Raw genomic sequence first — 21,687 nt, 5'->3', positions numbered from 1 at the left:
TTACAGGATAACAGGAGACTAAAGTCCTTTCGGCGCTCTTACGCTCCGTGCGCAATTTCCCACCCCCTCAGAACATTACCAGTGTGTACCAACGAATGCGCATGGATATTGTTACATGACGAGTGCATGTACACATTGGTAAAATTAGAAACTAATAAGATGATTCAAAAACATAAGAGATTCCAAAAAATTCAATCAGAACGAAAAATGCCGCAGCCTATAAAACTACGGCTAGCCTTTGAGGAATGAATGACCCATCATTCAGTTACAAATTTAAAGTTCTCTCTAATATTATATTCTCTCTCTCTCTCTCTTTCTCTCACTTGATGATCTTGATAAAAGCTTAGCTCACTGTTAGTTCGATCTTTTCAATGTCATCGATGTGCATACACAACCGTATTTGACCCGCGCTTGATAAGAATAAGTATGAACCGTTGACGTCAGTCCGGGCTAAGACACTATATCTTAATCAACAATATCATCCTGCACATACGTACATGTAAATAAATTCCGGACGGATGTCAATATGATATATGTATGTACATATTTACATCTACATATGTATGTACATATGTATAATTGTGTGTATGTATTTTTCTTATGAACACTTTCAAAATTCAAATACTGCATAAAATAATTAGATTTCACGTCAACAATAAGTTTTCTTGTATTTTGAACAATTATTTATATTAATATACTTGTTATTATCATATTAAACTTGTGTTTTATTTATAGAAATTCACACATTTTAAGTCAAAAACAGAAATAACTAAGCCGAAGATGTTAAATGCGCACATTTGAATACAAATATTGAATATCGATATGGCGCTATCGCATAGGTCGTGCTGTTTTTATCGATTTATTTTTCTTTTTTTTTTAAATATCGTATTTGAGTAATCGATTGAGTGCACACATCGATTAAACTGCCATCGCTAGAATAAGCACAGGCACATATTCATTGAAATAGCAATAACAAGAACGGGCTCACAGCCGTTTTCGCCGTCCGTCTCCGTGTCCGTGACGCAAAATTATTAGTTTTATGCTACTCTCCGCTCCCACACAAGAAGCAGCAGCAGAGTGCGTAGCATATTCAGTATGAGTGTTTTACCGTTTGTGCGCGGCGTTGATTTTACTAAAAATGATTTCAGCGTAAGTATTGTGTGTGCTGTTGTTGTTGTTGTTGTTGCTGTGGAGCTAAATGCGGAATGTAAATGCAAATGCTAAATTAAGTGCTGATCGCTAGCTGCTAGCTGATGACTGTTTCACCTGCGCAAGCGGGTCAGCGCCAGTCCTAGATTAATAGTTCAGTCATTGCTCCAAAATAAGAAAGAAAAAATTTATTACCATTCACGGCGAATTTGTCATCGGACAGCGCACAGCTGCTGCAGCTGCTGACGTTGACGTCGACGCCGACGTCGCCGCTGAAGCTGAAGCTAACGGCAACGGCAACGCCAACGTTAACTGCACAATTTGGTTTTTGTTGACATTGACAGTTAGTTACCCTTACAATTATTGACTGTTATTACATTACACCTTGCAGAAAACATTCCCCAGCTCCATGCGGCAAATGTCGCGCGTCCAGTGGCTGACACTGGACCACACACACCTACAGCAAGTACCCGAGGAGCTGGGCCACTTACAGAAACTCGAGCACCTCTCACTCAACCACAATAAGCTGGAGAAGCTCTTCGGCGAGCTGACGGAGCTGCCATGCCTGCGGTCGCTAGATCTGCGCCACAATCAGCTAAAGAACAGCGGCATACCGCCGGAGCTGTTCCAATTGGAGGAGCTGACCACATTGGATCTATCGCACAATCGCCTCAAGGAGGTGCCCGAGGGCCTGGAGCGCGCCAAGAGTTTGATTGTGCTCAACCTGAGCGCCAATCAAATCGAGAGCATACCCCCAGCGCTGTTCATCCACTTGACGGATTTGCTCTTCCTCGACCTATCGCACAATCGCCTGGAGACGCTGCCGCCGCAGACGCGCCGGCTGATCAATCTGAAAACGCTGGATTTGTCCCACAATCCGCTGGAGCTGTTTCAGCTGCGCCAACTGCCCTCGCTCCAGAGCCTCGAGGTGCTCAACATGAGCAACACGCAACGGACGCTGCTCAATTTTCCCACCAGCATCGACAGTCTGGCCAATCTGGTCGAGCTGGATATATCGCACAATGCACTGCCCAAGCTGCCCGACTGCGTCTACAATGTGGCCACGCTGGTGCGGCTCAATCTCAGCGACAACGAGATCACAGAGCTCAGCTCCAGCCTGGACCAGTGGCAGCGGCTCGAGTCACTGAATCTGTCCCGCAACCAGCTGACCGTCCTGCCCGCCGCCCTCTGCAAGCTGTCGCGGCTGCGTCGCCTGTTCGTCAACGACAACAAGCTCAACTTCGAGGGCATCCCGTCGGGCATCGGCAAGCTGAGCGCCCTCGAATACTTCTCGGCGGCCAACAACCTGCTCGAGATGGTGCCCGAGGGTCTGTGCCGCTGCGGTGCTCTCAAGCAGCTCAATCTGAGCAGCAATCGGCTGATCACGCTGCCCGATGCCATTCACCTGCTGGAGGGCCTCGATCAGCTGGACTTGCGCGACAATCCGGAGCTGGTGATGCCACCCAAACCCAGTGAGGCCAGCAACGCGACCAGCCTGGAGTTCTACAACATTGACTTCTCGCTGCAGACGCAGCTGCGTCTGGCCGGTGCCGCAGTGCCGCCCTCCATACCGGCGGCGCCGACGCCGAAGGATGCGACGGCGCGGAAGATACGGCTGCGTCGAGGGCCGCGCGTCGATAGCGGTCAGGATGGGGGCCAGGATGCGGCCAAGGTGCTGAAGGGCATGAAGGATGTGGCCAAGGATAAGGATAAGGACGACAGTGATATGATGGCCAGCGAGTCGCTGAAGCCCAAGCGCTGGGACGAGTCGCTGGAGAAGCCCCAGCTGGACTACTCCAAATTCTTTGAGAAGGAGGACGGCCAGCAGCCGGGCCTGACCATCTGGGAGATCGAGAACTTTCTGCCCAACAAAATCGACGAAGTGGTGCACGGCAAATTCTACGAGGGCGACTGCTACATCGTGCTCAAGACCAAGTACGATGAGCTGCACACGCTCAACTGGGAGATCTACTTCTGGATCGGCAACGAGGCGACGCTGGACAAGCGCGCCTGCGCCGCCATCCATGCGGTCAACTTGCGCAACTATCTGGGCGCGCGGTGTCGCACGATACGCGAGGAGCAGGGCGACGAGTCCGATGAGTTCCTGGCGCTGTTCGACACGGAGGTGATCTACATTGAGGGCGGACGCACTGCGACCGGCTTCTACACCATCGAGGAGATGATCCACATAACGCGGCTGTATCTGGTGTATGCGTATGGGGCCAGCATACACCTGGAGCCGATGGCCGTGGCGGCGCAGTCTCTGGACCCGCGGCACGCCTTCCTCCTGGACGTGGGCACACGCATACATATCTGGCTGGGCAAGCGCTCCAAGAACACGCTCAACTCCAAGGCTCGCCTCATGGCCGAGAAGATCAACAAGACGGAGCGGAAGAACAAGTGTGAGATCGTGGTGGACATGCAGGGCGCGGAGAGTCCAGAGTTCTGGGAGGCGCTCGATGTGCCGCCCGAGGAGGTGGCCAAGCTGCCGCCGCCCAAGGAGCACATCGCCGAGGACTATACGCCAGTGCAGCCGCGCCTCTACCAGGTGCAGCTGGGCATGGGCTACCTGGAGCTGCCGCAGGTGGAGCTGCCCGAACAGAAGCTCAGCCATACGCTGCTCAACAGCAAGCACGTCTACATCCTCGACTGCTACTCGGACCTCTTCGTCTGGTTTGGCAAGAAGTCCACTCGGCTGGTGCGCGCCGCCGCCGTCAAGCTGAGCCGGGAGCTGTTCAATATGCTGGAGCGGCCGGACTGTGCGCTGGTCATGCGCGTCCCGGAGGGCAATGAGATGCAAATCTTCCGCACCAAATTCCCCGGCTGGGACGAGGTGATGGCTGTTGATTTCACGCGCACCGCCAAGTCGGTGGCCAAGACGGGCGCCAACCTGACGCAGTGGGCGCGGCAGCAGGAGACGCGCACGGATCTGGCGGCGCTGTTCATGCCGCGACAGAGCGCCATGCCGCTGGCCGAGGCTGAGCAGCTGGAGGAGGAGTGGAACTACGATCTCGAGATGATGGAGGCCTTCGTGCTCGAGAACAAGAAGTTCGTCCGGCTGCCCGAGGAGGAGCTCGGCCACTTCTATACGGCCGAGTGCTATGTCTTTTTGTGTCGCTACTGCATACCTGTGGATGATGTCGATGCGGGTGAGGGCGGCGCTGAGGCCAACGGGGACGACAGCAAGTCGGCGCCGCCGGAGGACGAGATCGAGTGCGTCGTGTACTTCTGGCAGGGACGCAACGCCGGCAACATGGGCTGGCTGACCTTCACGTTCACCCTGCAGAAGAAGTTCAAGGCGATGTTCGGCGAGGAGCTGGAGGTGATGCGCATCTTCCAGCAGCAGGAGAACCTCAAGTTCATGTCGCATTTCAAGCGCAAGTTCATCATCCACACGGGCAAGCGCAAGGACAAGGCGCTCACGCCCGACGGCAAGCCAGCCGTTGAGTTCTTCCACTTGCGTTCCAATGGCGGTGCTCTGACCACACGACTCATACAAATCCAGCCGGATGCAGTGCACCTCAACTCGGCATTCTGGTTAGTAGATAGATAGCCTAAGACCATAATGAGTATTCCAATTCGAGAGGCTCTCAATGATCTGATTCCTCCCTCCCTCTCTCCCTTCCCTCAGCTATATTCTACATGTGCCATTCGAAACGGAGGACGCGTCCCAGTCGGGCATCGTGTACGTTTGGCTGGGCAGCAAGGCGTGCCCCGAGGAGACAAAGCTGGTGCAGGAAATTGCCGAGCAGATGTTCAACAGTCCCTGGGTGAGCCTGCAGGTGAGTTGTCCATCAATGCTGAATCATTTGCCATTTGCTGATCATTGGTGATCCTGACTCCGCAATGCATTCACAGATACTCAACGAGGGCGACGAGCCGGAGAACTTCTTCTGGGTGGCGCTCGGCGGCCGGAAGCCGTACGACACGAATGCGGATTACATGAACTATACGCGCCTGTTCCGGTGCTCCAACGAGCGAGGCTACTACACGGTGGCCGAGAAGTGTGCGGACTTCTGCCAGGACGATCTGGCCGACGACGATATTATGATACTCGACAATGGGGAGCATGTCTTCCTCTGGATGGGGCCGCGCTGCAGCGAGGTCGAGGTGAAGCTGGCCTATAAATCGGCCCAGGTCTACATACAGCACATGCGCATCAAGCAGCCGGAACGGCCGCGCAAGCTGTTCCTTACCATGAAGAACAAGGAGTCAAGACGCTTCACGAAGTGCTTCCACGGCTGGAGCGCTTTCAAGGTGTACATTTAAGGGACGCGGACGTGCGGTGCCGTGACAGAGTAGCCGCCGGACATGACAATTTTCGACTGCAATATACACACACAAACACACACACCCACACATGCATACACGACAAATAATCGCCAGCAAATGTTTGTACTTTTATAATGTATTTAATTGTTTATTATTATTTTTTATTTAGAGCCGTTGTTTATTTTATTTTAATTTTTTTTTATATATATTTCGCCGCCCAATTAATTAATTAACTTACCACTCGCCCCTGTCTACGCAAAGTATTCTTTTTATCTTGAGATATGTATAAATAGCTTTTGTATGTACTACTTATACATATATATATATATATATATATATATTATACATATTTATATGCTGAGCCGGCGAACTTTTTGTGCTAGTCTTTGAAGGTGTTATCCTCAGAAATCGAAGTGTTAACGAAACGAAATCCAAACAATTGCTAATTTGCACAATGTCTTGCTGCCTGCAAAAATTCGCCAACTAATTGTACAAAATCATATTTATTGCAATTAACCAATTATACAAAAATGAAAGTGAATAAAAATGCCAATTGAAAAATTAACTAAACAATTCTCGCATTCATTTTGAGTCGCGCGCAATGCATTCCACAGCTGGCGGTGCCAGATCAATCAAGTCACGCATTTCATCTGTCGAGATAGCATCCAAAGTGTGTAAATAATTGAATTGTCTGCAGTCGATAGATATGCACTCAGTTCACAATTTTAGCAATTATGTAGCAGAAAATTCCAGAACAACATATTCAAATTCTATGGGAGTCTACTCAAGCATAATATGGTCTATTGTGGAACAAGTTCAGGTTATAAATTGCTGCTGTGAATTATCAGAACTAGAAATTTCTCAGAATTTAGGTCTTGTTACATTTGGTTGGTTTTGCATTTGATTTACCAACCGCCATTGGTATTTGTATTATCGCGCTTATTCCGATACAAATCAGCGCATATCGATACATCGATGGTTGATTTTACATCACTGCACAACGGCGTCGCTGTCATTTTGCAACAGAGTCGGAATCCGCGTTTATTCGTTTTGCCTCTCAATTTTTGTAAAAGAAAATTGTTGCTGCTGCGGTAAGTGAATTATAAATTTGCATCCATAGACAGAATGTATCGGGTTTAAACTAGCTGGGGAATCATTTCATTTGTTGCTGCACTATTTTGTGTGCTTGTTATTTAATTTTTTTCTTTTGCGTGTGGTTTTCGCGCTTCGTTCGTTTTTGTGCCAAAAGTTGAGGCGGCTCGAGCAAAAGTGTGGATGTGCTTGTGTCCGTGCTTGTGCTTGTGGTTGAGGACTCTGTCAAGTATCTAAGAAGCAACAATTGGATACATTCAACACACATACACGCACACAAACGCACACGCACATTCACAGACACATACATTCAGAATGGATCTGTTCGACATGGTGCGCGCTGCACCACCACCACCCGCAGAAGATGGGAAGGATGAAGCTGAGGTGGACTCGGATGCTAGCCCTAAAGTAAAAGCCTTCTCGCCATCGTCGTCGCCAATGCCAATGACGCCATTATTCAATTTAGGTACATATTGCATAGAAACCCAGTTCGATGCAATTGAATACATATAAATTTCTTACAGAAGATTCGGACACTGAGACGATCCCACGTTCGCCGCTGGTAGAAGACGCCACAACGCCACCACCACTTATCATATCTCTCGATATAGGCTAGTTAGAACTAAAGTTCAATTGTACTACAATTATTAAGAGTATTCTTTCCACAACAGACGACGAAAACACTGAAGATGGTGGGATCAGAGCTAAAAATAAAACCAAGATACAGGCATCTAAACGTACATCACTCAAGAAGACCTTTAAAGACTCTGACGAAGACTCCGACAAGACCGATGACTCTGACTCCGACGACTCCGAAGACGAAGTCAAGAAGAAGAACAATGTGAAAGACATCGACAGTGACAATTACAGTGACAGTAGCAGTGGCATCAGTGATGACGAGGAGGATGAAAAGAAGAAGAAGAATCAGAAGCAAAAGTATCAGAAGCAGAAGGAGGAGGACGAGGAAGAAGAAGAGGATCAGGAAGATCTACTGCAAATACAGCCGCGCAAAACAAAGGGTGAACAAAAAATGTTCACAGATGCTACAGCGGCCTCAAAGAAGCAGACAGGCAAAAAAGCCAGCACTACTGGCGTCAGACGTTGCATGGTGCGCATTAAGCGCTTGACACAGTCGCAGATTGACTATCATACCAATGCCAAAGGCAAGGGCAAGGGCAAAGCCAAAGCCAAGGCCAAAGCTAAGCCCAAAGCCACAGAAAAGAAAGGTAAAGGCAAAGACATCAAGCACAAGAAGCCTCGCAAGCGCCTAGCGAGCATTTCGGATTGCTCATCTGTGGAATCATCTCCATCGTCGGCCAAAAAGCCAAAGTCCAGCAAGGCCAAGGTGCACGTCAAGGTGCCCTTTCAGCAGAACGGCTCGAAGCCGCGGTCTTCGCTCAATACATCACGCGTGCACACACCGCCGCCAAGCCTGAAGAAATCACCCAAAAGACTCAAGCCATTGAAAGCTAGCAAAGCGATGATCAAAAAGTATGGATCGCGCTTTTTTAATTGCTATGTAAAGATGAAACGTTTGAAGGATCCGGGCGTGAGCAGCACATCCAAGCGGGCTAAGCGCAAATCAAAATCGAACCTATCCGTCTCATTTAGTGAGGCCGTCGAAATACTGGGCAGCAAGCCGCGCAAGTCTTCGTCCATTGCGGGTGCGCTCAAGCAGACCACAAATCTGAATAGTTCGGTGCCAACGCGCTTGCAGCGAGTCGATGCCACTGGCAATGTGCTTGAGGACATCGAACTGAAGCCGGATACGGTATTGAAATCGTCGAATAGCTCCGGGGGCCAAAGGAAGCGCGGTCGTCAGCCCGCTTGCAATGGCGGGAAGCGTAACGGTAACAAACTGAAGCGTCCAGCTGTGCGTGTGCCAGTCACTGATTTGGCTAGCTTGCGCATCGATGACAGTCAAGATGAGGAGGAGCCGTTAGAAAACGATGCTGGCGAGGAATATATTGGTAAGTTGGGGTCCTTGTTGACGCAGTGCTTGATCAATTGGACTAAACGATTTATCCTGTTGCAGTGCCCAACGATATGCCCGCTTGTAAAACATCGGGTGTGCATCGCTCTTACACCCCGACGCCGCAGAAGAGAGTGGCGGTGGTGACAACCACAGTTAGTGATGTGGAGGATGCGGATGAGTCGCAGCCACAGTGTAAAATGAAGAAGACGGCTGCATCGGAAAATAAGAATAAGAATGAGGAGAAAGCTGAGTCAGAGGACGAGCAAAAGCAAGCGGATGAAACTAAAGATTCGGATGAAACAGATACGGAACGGGAATCGGAACAACCAAGCCCAGAGAAGCCACAGAAGGCGAAGCAGCCCGAGCAGAGCGATTCATCAAATAGCTCGCCTCTGCTGACAGTGCTAACGGATGATGTTACCACAGATGACATATTGGAGATTCAAGCATCTATGGAGGATGTGCGTGAGCTGCACACACCGCCATCTAGACAGGATACGCCGCTGCTGTCGCTGCCGTCGACAGCTACTAACAATCGTGACCAGCGCTCCGAGTCGCCGGAGTCAGAGAGCAGCTTCAAATCGGCCGATGATCTAGAGAGCAGCGTTGCCATCGAACAGACATCATCAGTGCAGTCAGCATCGCCAGGCCAGCGCCAGGCCAATACATCCGACTCGTTTGTCGACGATCAGTCGACATCACCGGCTGGTACACCCAGCACGCGCGGTGAGAATCAGCAGTCGATGTACGCGCCGATTATCGATATGCCGAATCTAGATGATGATCTCGGTCCTATTATAGGTGCGTATTATGCATTTCCCTTTCTAATTACATATTTTTTAAATTTTCAATTGATAATTTCTCCAATTGTTTGGGCTTTAATCTTGTATTGGTCTTTCATGTATTGTAGAGCCCAATTTTCAAATGGCCAACAGCCTCAATTCAAATTCTAGACTTACAATGGAGGATATTTTGACAGTGTTCGAGACTTAGGCAAACCCAACGAGATGAACGCGTCGCGTAGTAGGTTATTGATAGCACACTATTTTCTGTCTCGCTCTAAATGCTTATCTGTACATATTTATGCGTGCACTTCGTTCGCGTGTGCATATGTGTGTGTGTGTGTAGCGTGTATGTTCCATCTTGCATGCGCATAGTTTGCCATCTCTGTTACTGCACGAAATGTTTCAGTTTTTCATTGCCTTCGCTGTTACTGTTGCCGTTGCTGTTATGTTTCTAGTTAACATAACTTTTAATAACATTTCGCAATAGTGAGTGATTTTCACATGCCTGAATAGGAATTCCATTTTATGATCTGCTCAAATCAAACTATTTTACAGTTATTTTACACTTAATAGTAGCAGGAGGCGAGTTATGCTTCTATTTTGTAGATTTATAATTTTCTGTAGTATAGCTACATTAGAGTTTTCTTTAAAAATAGTTTCGTTATCTTTGGCCTAAATATATAAATATACTCTTATACCTTATATATTTATATAAAACAAAGTGTTCTCGATATACCGATTTGAGCATGTCAATAACTTTTGATATATAGTTTTATGTTTCTTGGATCAATAATCAAGGCAATCGTGATATACTATTTTCAATGACTTTAATTTAATCAGTTTGAAGGAAAACAGATTTACAGCTTTCACGCACTAGTTTTCATTGCATTTCATATTGAATCGTTTAAAGTCTCGAACCAATATTCATTATAAATAAATATCATTTAAATTAGAGATTTTCCTTAAAATTTCATTTAAATTCTGCCATTTTATTCTAGACTTATTTCATTTCTAACGATAACTAATTGGTCTCTTTCTTTCTTTAGACAGATACAATTTGTGAAGCCTCCCAACTGTGGATGTTGTGAAATCTAAATGGAGAAGTTGAAGCAATGAAGCAACCTGACAACTCTTTTTTATTTACTTGAGTTATCATTTTTTTGTTAGTCTCACATCTAAAACAAGTGGAGTGCTAATTTGAATAACTATGAATATCCTTCGTTACCCGTTGGGTAATATACTCAAAACTTCAACAACTTTTATATATGTGCATCACATATACTATGGGTTTGCTTAACCACAAAAATAAGTATAATAAAATTGAATTTTTTTTTTTTTTTTTTTTTTTTAACTTAATTTTATTGTTTTTTTAAATTTGTATAGAGCTATTTTAGAAATATATATATATATAGCTCTAGTCATACGAGCTCTTAGTTGACATACTCTATAATAATCTGAAATTAAAATTAACTGGAACACTAAGTTTTACATTTAAGTTTAGGCGACCTAAACTTTGTTATGTTAGCTAGTTAAGTGGATCAAGCGCAGACGTGCTTGAATTGCTCCATTGAAAACTTTTTTAAATATTTTTTTTTTAAGTAGATGTAAAACAAATGGATGTATTATTTTAAATCAGAATAAAGTCTACGTGTAAAAGGCAAATGCAGTTGCTTTCGTTGTAATATTAATATATATCTATATTTGATATATGTATGTCTATAAATGTAAAAGATCTTGATCGTAGAATAGCTATCCAAATATTAGAGAAAATTATGAACATACATGATATATGAGGGTAGTCTAAGAAACAATATATATGTGTAAAAATATAAATATATACATTTATGTGCATGTATATGTATACAAATACATATGACTTAATTCTCAAACATTTTTAGACTAACCCAATGAATTGTTGGAGTCGTAGTTTGCTGTTGATTTCTTAGAATGTTCAGCATTAGCTATTAAGTATTTAAACAACAATTTAATTGGAATTTTAAATAATCAATATTAAAAGAAATATCAATTTCAATTAAACGTTTTTGTATTGCTTGCAACAATTTTTGCGGGTGGCTCAATTTACAGTTAACTAGGCCACTGTTACGCTTAACAGTGCGCCCATAAATATTTTGCCAACATTCTGTTAGACTCAAAATGGCACGGTTACGGCAAGCAGTGCTGTTAAGCTGGCAAAGCTGTTGTGGCCGTTGCTCATACGCCTCGTTGGCCGTCGTCGAGTGCGGTTGGTTTTGATTCCCTTTGGCTGCTCGCTGTTCGTTGTTCGCTTCGGTTGCTGTCGCGACGTTTCAGTTGGCGCGTATTTGAATAGCATTGTTGCCCAGTGCAATTAATTGAAATTAACTTAAAAGCCGAAAATAAAAAGAAAGCAATAGAGAACAGAAATTGGGATTGACTGCAATGGTGAGAGGCAGTTTAAGTGGCGGGCGCTGGGCGCCGGCTAATTGATGGCAGGACCGCAGCCAGACAAATCAGACAGTGCTAATCGTGAATTTGAACAAGACGCAACTGCTAAGCGATGCCAGCCAAGGTACGCTCGCCAGTCGACTACGACTCGCAGGATGAGGCCAACGCTGAGCTGCTGGAGAAGCTTAAGCATTTGGATCGTCGCGCCGAGGCCGTCGAGAGCGGCAATGGCATTTGCAGTCGCAGCTCCGCCTGCTGGCAATCGCTCAAATTGAAATCAGCTCTAAATCATATCGGACTGCTCGTCTCCCTGTCCATCTACTGTGGCGTGGGCGGATTGGTAAGCAACAATTACGACAACACATGAAACGCGCCTCGCAGACAGCCAGTCAGGCAGACAGGCGAGCAAACAAACAAGCAAAACAGCCAAACAAACAAATCATTTGCATATTTTGCAAAAAAAAAAAAAAAAAAGATTTAAAAAAAAAAGTGAAATAATTTTAATGTAACAACAACAAGACATAAATATTTTTGTGCGTCGAGATCATGGCAAGATGGTGAGAGGGAGAGCGAGAGGGAGGTAGAGGAAGAGCGAGCGAGAGAGATTTACTGCATGAATAGCTGCCGAAAATCAGCTCATAATTAAGGCATTAAACTATTTCATATACATTATTTAAGTGCCTAGCGTTACTGCCACGCCCACACGTATACTGTAGCCGCCCACGCTCTGAAAACGCGCCCAATTGCCATGCAAATCGTATTCATCTCCAGACGCCAGTCTGGATGCGCTGCTTCGTTGACCGCCGCCACAGCCACAGCCACAGCCACAGCCACATCCATGTGTGTATGTGTGTGTGTGGACATTTAGACAAGTTTAAATACTTGTTGTCTAAACATTTACATTTTCGCCAATGACGTCGCCATTTATTGGCCCGTAACATAGCCAAATATCCATTCATGACTGCATCGCCCGCAAGTGCAGCCACTCGCATTGGCCTCACTAATTGTTAGCTTCCGCAGCGCACACTCTGGGCCCAGTTGACATATGGCCAATTGTCGTGCTCCTGTCACATTTCCCAATGCCCATCAATACTTAGGCCCGAGCCACAGTCCATAATAATACCGTTAGCCCCTGAGAGTGGGCTGGCCTGCTTGATTTCTTGTTTATGTTTTGGCTCTTGGCAATTTGTCGTTTCCTCTCCTGCTCGATAATCCATTGCAGATATATGGGCATATAGATACGCATCTATCAGATATATGTATATATGTATACTGTTATGTGTGTGTAGTTAGAGATATGTATCCAAGGCATAAATCTTACGTATATTCATTCAATTCCAATTTCAATTTTTCATTCAATAAATTGAATAAGTAGCCGAACTTTTACTATAAATTCTAAATGGGATTGTTTATATAAAATATATAATCTATATAGTTTTATAACATATAATATTTTCATTGGGATATAGATAACTACAGATTTATACCGACTTTGAATTATAGATTTTTAGAGTTCATTGAACGTCTGAATTCGAATCCAATTTTGAAACTACTTGAACTCGGTAGCTTCATAATTTTGAAAATGCATATGAAATATATTGAATTTATTTATATTTAATTTTATTTATTTTTTATTTATTTATATTGTTTTTATGTAAGAATCAAGCAGAAGGAGGCCTGGCAACCGCATAAATTATATATATTCTCAATCAGTGCGACGAGATGAGCCTATTAAGCCCTATCCGTGTGTGTCCGTCTATCAGTCAGTCCGTCCGTCCGTTTGTATGAATTATTGTAATTCCCAACTGATTTATTCAAATTGAAGTTTCAAATTCAATTTGAGGTTTATTCAGCACTGAATTCCTAAGAAATTCTGTCTCCACCTTCAGCTTGATTTAATAAATTTAAAAAGAAATAGTTATTAATTGGGTTTTGGTACCTCTAGTTGGTTAGGATTTACGTCAGATTTGATTGTTTATTTGACCTTTGCTCTTTTTTCGTTTCTTTCTTTTGGCTAACAAGAAATCATTGAGTGCTGAGCACTCGAACATGATTCATTTATCATTTGACTTTTCATTTGTTTGCAAATAGAGAGTACTTAACGCCTGATTCATGGCCAGATAATTAAACTGAAACTTTGGCCAGGTTTCAATTTGGCCAAGTGGCGAGCATAGACAACACCTCAGGGCCTCTTCTACATACATGTTGTCCGGTGAGCAATTGCCGTGAATTAATCAAAATACGCACACACAGACAGAGACAGAGAGGGGGAGAGGGGTAGAGAGGGAGACCGGGAGGGAGTGGGAGAGTGGAAGAGGCCGTCGCACCACCCACAGCATATGCTAGCCAATTACGCGCACTTTGATGCCAAATTGATCGTCAAATTGTTGAAAATTTCAATTGAAATTTGAATTTCAATATGAATTACGGTATTGTGAGCATTTGTTTTATGTTTAGCTGGCCTTTTTTCTCGCTCGAGCTATCCTCAATCGAGTCCATATAATGAACTGGCTGAGACAAGCCAAGTACCAAAAATAAAATGTGGCCTCATCATCAACAGCCAAAGGCGGCGGCAGCAACTGTTGCTGTTGTTGCTGTTGCTGTTGCTGTTATTGTTGCTGTTGTTGCTGCTGCTGTTGTTCGGGTGCGTATACGTAGTATTTGGTAAACCATCGAGGCAAAAGCCATAAACGCTCCATTCACTGGGCTCCAGCTGTGCTGCTCGTTTGCTAACACTTGCAGCGTCCTGCTCCTTCACTTCTTCTGCCTCACTCCTTCCCCTTCTTGTCCTTTGATGCATTCGCTTAAGGTTAATCCTGCAGCTGTGGCACTTTGTACGTTTGGTATAAATTTTTGCATTCACTCGTCGAATGCACCAAATGAAACGGAACTGAGTCTCACATAGAGATGCACACACACACACACACACATCATCATCACATCATGATATGACTGTAGTTGACATTGGTTTCGAATTTTCAACATTTGTGAAGTTGTGGAATTTTCAAAGAATCCAAGCTGGACAAACTTTTTCTCCTGGTATATGAAATGAAATATCCTTTTACATACACAGAGGTGGAGAATAGTAAAAGGTTTTTATTTATACTATGACATACATATTATTAGATGTATACATATCCTATACACATGCCTATATATAGCTATATAAAGCTGTTTCTACTTATTGCCTTTTCGATTATGGCAAACTCAGACAGATTGAATAACTGATTGATAGATGGACTTGCATTAGATAAAGGATTGATTAACTACTTATTGATGGATTGATTGATTGAGTCATTGATAGTTGAGTGGGATGCTGTATTGATTGATAGATAGTATCTTTGATGTTTGGATTTGATTGACAGACTAGCTTATCCATTGACTGACTGAGTGATTAATCTAGCGATCAATCATTGACAGATGACTGATTGATAGAGTTTTGAAGGTTTTCAGAATGGCTGATTAATTGAGAGAATGAAATACATAGTGACTGATTTGTTTTACTCATTGATAAATTGACTGGCAATTGATTGACTGATTGAATACCTTGAGGTTATGATCGAATGATTGACTGACACCTGCTAAACAAACTGGAGGCTAAGTGCAACACTTAATTTGTGACTAATTGAAGAACGAGATCTACTAATCTACCAGCTGATTGACTGAATAGTTATCATATTGTTCCCAGCTAACAACAGACTTCCAAATGATATGATTGTTTGATTGAGTAACTAGCTCACTGTGCCAAATTGCGTCTGATGTCCTCACAAACTGACTGATTAATTGACTGACGGATTTATAGATTGACTGATTGACTGACTGATTAGCAGATCCACCACATTGTTTTTAGCCTGCAATAGACTTACTGATTAAATGATTGACTGACTGAGCAACATATCGTCTGACTCCCTTAAAAACTGGTTGATTGACTGACTGATTGATGACTGTTTGATGGGTTGACTGAGTAAGTTATTTGGTGACGGATTGATCGGTTGATTAAAGAACTGACTTACTGCCCAATTGGTTCACTGATTGACTGCTTAAATGATTGGCTGAGTGAGCTACTTGGTTGCTGATTGATTAATGGATTGATTGACTGATCGTAGAACTATCTGAGCAACTAGTGTATTGGTTGAACGTCTGAAATGACACGCTTTACATCATCTGCGGTAATATTCTTCTATGTCACTTATGTATTGTAGTCATCTGTAAAGCTGATACTCCCTTTTCAAGGAAGAGCATTGAAGTAGGTCAAATGTCGTGCTTGAATGTGTTGCTGAAACACAAAAGTGTTTCGTTTAATGGCTTCGCTTCAAATCCAGCCATAATCGCTTAACAGCTCAGTTAAGTTCCTTACAGATTCGAATTGATTCGAGTGCATTACTGTGGCAATCGTTGCACGGAACACGCTGACTGAGCTCTCGATTGCCTTTTGAGTGCTGGGACAGTCGAATTTATCTGAATGTTTAATGCTCGCACTTTTTAGTGGCTGTCAACGGTGAGCCGCAAGTTGATTTATTAATTAATCTCAACCCAAAAGGATTGCCTACGAAGTGTGTTCGCCAATTCAAGTGGAAGTCCCCGATCCCGGACACACCTGGCCATATGGCCAGTGGAGTGGGTGCTCGAAGTCTGTCACTATGCTTGGGGGATCTGCCTATAAATCATTTTAATTAGCATATATATACATATATAGACTGAGGCGTTGCTATTGTAAATCGCGCAGTTTATCGATTCACATCACGTAAAAAAGAAGGCAAAAAAAAGGAAATTTCGCTTTATCAAAAATGCTCGAGTCACCTTAGCAGCCGCTGCCAAAAGCGAGGCCAAATAAATTAAGTTGTTGGCCACAAAAAAAAAAAAAAAAAAGAAGGCAATTAGACAGACGTGTGTGTGTGTGTGTGCGGGCGCGCGTTTGTTATCTGATTAACTGGGCCATCCAGGCGCAGACATACATGATTTTATATTAAGCCAATTTCTTGGCCATAAATGAGAGCAGGAACTAGGCACGGCCATGCTTCGGATGTTTACGTTTTGATTTTGACCAAAAGTCAACTCGCTAAAAGACACACGCACACACAGACTTGAACACACTCACACCCACTCACACACACACACACACACACAGGAAATCACGCCAGACGCGCATTAAGCGTGTGACAAGCGGACATTTGATTTTGCCCTGTCGCTTTGTTTGAGCCTTAATTTTGCCTTCCTGGCCAATTTCTGCTGCCTGCTTTCTGGCGAGGCGCGTCTCGAAATTGAAATACATCCGCAAGCTGACTTTAAATGGCCAAATTATGTTGAATAAGTCGCCGGCTCAACGACGAATGAAGCCACAAATGGCTATATTAGAAATATTCGTTGAGTCGAAATCCTGAAATGCTTTAAAGTGTAGCAAAAAATGTTGAATTTAATTAAAACTTGCTAGATTTAAATGGTAAACATAACATAAAGTAACATATATAGATATACATTTATTTCTAATATATACATACATATGTAGACGGAGCTGTCCATACTCGACGGTCCCAGTTGGTAACTCTATATCTCGAGGCTCAAGGCGGCCATATGAAAGATATCATATTCAAAATGTCAACAAATCTACTTGAACCAAATAAAATGTATCTAAGCTCCATAGGAGTGTACCAAATTGATATTAAAAAAAAATGGTATATAGATGTTGTATATATGCATTCAAGCTTGGATCAACTTTGAAATTTGTTTTTGCCATTTTAGCTTAAGCGACTCGCGATGCAATGTATCAAAATTAATAAAGACTATCAAATTTTGAAGTCAACTAATTAGAATAAAGTTAGCTGCTAAATTAATATGATATATCATAACGTTTTTTTTCTCTTTATTTTGTTGCAATAAAGCCAATATTTAAAACAAAGTCAAAGCATTAATAATTCTTGACATATAAATACAACTTGCATATATTACATAAAAAATTCCCAACTTTAATAGTCCATGAGTACCCTTAAAATTCATATATTTACAAAAATCCCCCTGGTTCTATGCCTTTGGTTAATTAATAACCTGTGGCTTTACAGCAAAAAAGTAAAAATAAAAAATCCTTTTTTCATCACTTTCTGGATTTTTTGCCACTTTCTGCTATCATAAAGCCCCACTGTGCGAGGGTCTATGCCAGACGCTTTCTCAGTTTCAAGAGGACGAGGTCTTGTAAATCCCTTCCTTGACAAGTGAATAAAATCGGATGTCGAAAATGCGTCACCAGAGATAATTTAAATTTCACACAGACTCCGCATATAACTAGGAGATTTATATAAAATTTTGGTTTCATTCTCAACGACTTAGCTCTGTTTTTATTTTTACTAGAGCAGCTTCTATTCCTCTTTAGATGCTCTTCGTGTTTGGGCTACAGCTGTACTTCATAAGGAATAAGAGTTATTTCTATAATTATAATGAATTACGCACTTATGGTGCGAATGCATATAGAGCTCAGTTATTATTTGAGTTCTTATTGAATTCAAATAAATTCCCGTGGGCGTAACCCTAATCTAATGGGCGGTATTCCATTTGTTGCCTGACAATTGCTTCTGCATGAGATTTAATGAAACGATTCGGCTGTGACGCCTGGCACTATGCAACACTTTGTGCTCTTTGCAAATTCCAATCATGTCGACAAGCCCAATAGCTCCCCAGGCCCCTCCCACACACACACACACGTACACACACACCAACAACAATATTGCGATTGTGATGCGTGCAAATGACTCAAGAATGACATGCGAAACACGAGACATGGCCGAAATTGCGAATGACAATCGCATCCATCGATGCCCGACGCATCAGCGCGAATAGTTTGCAAAGTGTTTAAGTGTATTAGTGTGGGAGGGGGGCCATGAGAAGTATCTCTCTCTCTGTGTGTGTGTGTGTGTGTGGTGGCTACAGGTTACAGTGTGGGTCAGATGATGGCCGTGACGCAAAGTTCGTCTCTTTTCTAGCTTTTCCATTTGATTTTTGTGGGTCAGCTCGCAGTACGCATAAGGCATACAAATCGAGTGTCGAGCTGTCGGTTTGCTTATTTTCAATTTATTTACAACAAAAAACAAAAGCCAACACATATCAATGTATTTATATGTATATACATACATATATGTATATGTGTGTGTGTGTGTGTGTGCATAAAGTGTAAGTCATAAAATCACTTGGCCACAACAAGAGCAAAAACAACAACAACACGCAACTAGCCGAGTGCATGCCGACTACTGAATACCCTTCAAGTTGATTATGAAAAAATTATATATCAATATACTAGTATATTCGATTGATTGTTGATTTGATATATTCGCATACATATTTTGATATTGAAAGAAATATCATAGTAATTTATTACAGTTAAGCCTCTACTTGCTCTACTTGCATTAAATCTTTACATTTATTATGCGATTTATTTACGTTATGCGCTCTACGTTATGCACATTGAGCTTACGTTCTTGGCGATCATCGTGAGTTTGCTACGTGGCATCGTGCATCGTTTAACCGCTAGGTGTCGCCACAATATGAACTTTTTAGCCTGGCTGTTAAGTTAACATCTGTTCAGCACGTCTAGCAGCGCACTAAGACGTTAACATTTCTGTTAAATGATTTGAATGAAATTAAATGAATTAATGTAATGATGTCGATGATGGCGATGCTTTATTTGATAGTATACGCTTACTGCAGATGGGAAACTGAAGCCCAAAGGCTTTATCAAATTAAAACGAACCCTAAAACAGCTGTGTAGGAGCTGATATGTAGTGTTGTAGAGCCTGCAATTATTATTCAGATTAGCTGTATTTAGACCATTATCTATAAGAAGATGTGATATATGTACATACATAACTGGTCATGCGCATGATATGAAAACTCGAGAATCTACTGAGAGAGACTTCTACGAATAGTGTTCCAGCTCCAAGTTGTTTCGCTAAATGATTCGAAATTTATGAAATTATAAATCAAACAAAATGTCTTTCTTCAATTTATCGAATCTATTGAACTCTTTTGCTGCACGATTCTGCTTCTTCTAGGGTAATCCTTTAGCTAAAATTTAAGTTTGAATATGTGAAAGCCTCTTAAAATATAAAAAAGGAATTTTTTAATAGTTATCAAATTCTAAATCGAGCAAAATATCTCTCTTCAATGTATCGATTTTATTTAACTTTTTGTATAATTCTTCTTCTTCTCCTAGAGAAACTCATACTCCACATTTGAAACAAAATATTTCTAAATTTTTTTGTTGTTTATACTTCTTCTTTTAGAAAAATCTCTACTCCAGATATTATAGTAATTTCTTTAGCTAAAAGTCAAGCTTCAATATGTAAAAGGCTTTTCTTCAATTTTATTTTCTTCGCTTAATGAATTGCTATACTCTTCTCTTTCTCTTCTGCCCAATGATAGTCCAGCTGAGTATCGGTGGCACTATAGTTAGGTATTACTAGTCAACTGTAGTGCTTTCCCCTCCAATTCCTATTGGACATAGCAATGAGAATCTAAACGAATTCAAATTCAAACTTTTCTCTAAGTGTTACAAGCTGCATCACAGAACGTGTATACTCCTCCGGCAGCGTATTCAAGCAAAATGACTTTTGGCTATTTTATTATTCCTTTGTTTTTGTTTTTTGATGCTGACGGTTTCTAGGGGTCGGCCAAGAGCCGTCGAGCGATTTATTTACGCATTTTACACGCAACAAAAAACTTTATCAATTTCTACATATGCCACACACTCCTTCTCACACACACACACACACGCTCACTCACACACACACATAGACTTTTCGGCTGGTGATGAACATTTTGCAGACGCCGTAGAGTCGATGACGCCCATTGGCTTTTGGCCAGCAACTGGCGCCTCGACTCTTTCCTTGTATGCGTGTGTGTGTGTGTGTTTATTACGACAATATGATTTAACAAATTACCCGACGACAGCCAGGTGACAAAATTTGACAGATTTATGCAGCAGGCGCCATTAAAATTAAAGACAACAACAACAATACAACAAATGAAACTACTCGAAACATTCGCCGAGATTTTCATCGCGTGCCATTTCCTATAAATAGACGAAATGAAATCTTTTGCCTCTCGCCTCGCGTCGGCCCAGAAAATTTCATGAGATGTCTGCGAAATTATACGGATCATTGGCCTCTTAACTGTGCACATTTCTCGCCTGTAATGAGAATCAGAATATGGCATTCGACAATCAGCCGCTCTTCACTTGCTGCACTAATTGCTTTGCCCTTCTTAAGTCTTGCATTGATCTCTTTGTGCCAAATAGTATAGAGCATGAAGTTCTCTCTATGCTTGACCTATAAACATGCTTAACAAGATATGAATGGAGCATATTGTAGGATATCGTACTTAGTTATCTATTAAGTCGTTCCCTAAGTAATTTCGTTTAATAAAATCAGCTGATCTTATTAAATTTTGTCGCAGCCAACTTCACACTTAATTGCTTTACCGTTATGAATTGGTATTATAGAACTATACCTACGTATTATAGAACTATACCTACGCTTAAAAAGAAATCAACTTACCAATTTGTAAGGATAATGCCGACATAGGATAAGCTATCGGCAATATCGTAAGAAATACTTACAGTTTCCAGTCTCCATCTTTTGTGATTTACAAGATCTGTAAAAGTCAACCAAACTTTCAGTATGCAGTGCATAAAAACTAATGGCAAGATCTCGCTGATGAAATCATCTAAATCAAAGTCGATGTCTCGTTTTTTAAATTTTCTATTATTATTATTATTACTATTTTACGAATCTGCATTTCAGCCGTATTAAATAAGTAGTTCACTCAACAGATCATGCATACTTAAATCGTCGGGCTTTAGGATTCGATGCAGATCATGCTGCTGGTTTCATTGTAGCTATTTGCATTGCTGCTCTTATTTTCATTGGTGCTGTTGGTGTTTTCCACGACTTTAATACAATATATAATATAATATAATATATATTACATTTTTTTTTTATTTTTTAT

General features: G+C 42.4%; 3 protein-coding genes across 7 annotated transcripts in view; all 3 read left to right on the top strand.

Annotated features, from left to right (window-relative positions):
* The first annotated feature begins 934 nt into the window (after positions 1-934).
* LOC6584685 (protein flightless-1) lies at positions 935-5,986 on the top strand. Its single transcript, XM_002010293.4, has 4 exons — positions 935-1,149; positions 1,541-4,686; positions 4,781-4,931; positions 5,008-5,986. The coding sequence occupies exons 1-4, from the start codon at positions 1,096-1,098 to the stop codon at positions 5,416-5,418; spliced, it is 3,762 nt and encodes a 1,253-aa protein (XP_002010329.1). The 5' UTR covers positions 935-1,095; the 3' UTR covers positions 5,419-5,986.
* Positions 5,987-6,403: 417 nt separating this feature from the next.
* On the top strand, positions 6,404-11,146 carry LOC6584684 (AT-rich interactive domain-containing protein 4B). Of its 4 annotated transcripts, none has more exons than XM_044007279.1 (7): positions 6,404-6,512; positions 6,671-6,979; positions 7,041-7,124; positions 7,185-8,483; positions 8,549-9,289; positions 9,399-9,511; positions 10,320-11,146. In XM_044007279.1, exons 2-6 carry the CDS (start codon positions 6,829-6,831, stop codon positions 9,479-9,481), a joined length of 2,358 nt encoding a protein of 785 aa, XP_043863214.1. In that variant the 5' UTR covers positions 6,404-6,512; positions 6,671-6,828; the 3' UTR covers positions 9,482-9,511; positions 10,320-11,146. The 4 variants fall into 4 exon arrangements, with proteins under 4 accessions (XP_043863214.1, XP_002010328.4, XP_043863212.1 ...); XM_002010292.4 differs by having other exon boundaries at positions 7,038-7,124; XM_044007277.1 differs by having other exon boundaries at positions 7,038-7,124; positions 9,399-9,515.
* Positions 11,147-11,500: 354 nt separating this feature from the next.
* The window catches only part of LOC6584679 (TWiK family of potassium channels protein 9), a 37,286-nt gene continuing 27,099 nt past the window's right edge, over positions 11,501-21,687 (top strand). For both annotated transcript variants that reach the window (XM_002010287.4, XM_015161256.3), the window contains exon 1: positions 11,501-12,037. In XM_002010287.4, the coding sequence (XP_002010323.2) occupies positions 11,810-12,037 (228 nt within the window). In that variant the 5' untranslated portion in view covers positions 11,501-11,809. The remainder of the gene's footprint in view (positions 12,038-21,687) is intronic.

Source organism: Drosophila mojavensis, unplaced genomic scaffold, assembly GCF_018153725.1.
Source record: "Drosophila mojavensis isolate 15081-1352.22 unplaced genomic scaffold, ASM1815372v1 contig_136, whole genome shotgun sequence".
In the NCBI taxonomy this organism is placed as follows: Eukaryota; Metazoa; Arthropoda; class Insecta; order Diptera; family Drosophilidae; genus Drosophila; species Drosophila mojavensis.
This window is presented reverse-complemented; position numbering and strand designations above follow the sequence as displayed.

Coding starts and splice junctions, on each gene's coding strand:
- LOC6584685 (XM_002010293.4), top strand. CDS start 1,096: ATGAGTGTTTTACCGTTTGTGCGCGGCGTTGATTTTACTAAAAATGAT. Junction 4,687..4,780: donor CACCTCAACTCGGCATTCTG/GTTAGTAGATAG, acceptor CCCTTCCCTCAG/CTATATTCTACATGTGCCAT. Junction 4,932..5,007: donor GTCCCTGGGTGAGCCTGCAG/GTGAGTTGTCCA, acceptor ATGCATTCACAG/ATACTCAACGAGGGCGACGA.
- LOC6584684 (XM_002010292.4), top strand. CDS start 6,829: ATGGATCTGTTCGACATGGTGCGCGCTGCACCACCACCACCCGCAGAA. Junction 7,125..7,184: donor TATCATATCTCTCGATATAG/GCTAGTTAGAAC, acceptor TTTCCACAACAG/ACGACGAAAACACTGAAGAT. Junction 9,290..9,398: donor TGATCTCGGTCCTATTATAG/GTGCGTATTATG, acceptor CATGTATTGTAG/AGCCCAATTTTCAAATGGCC.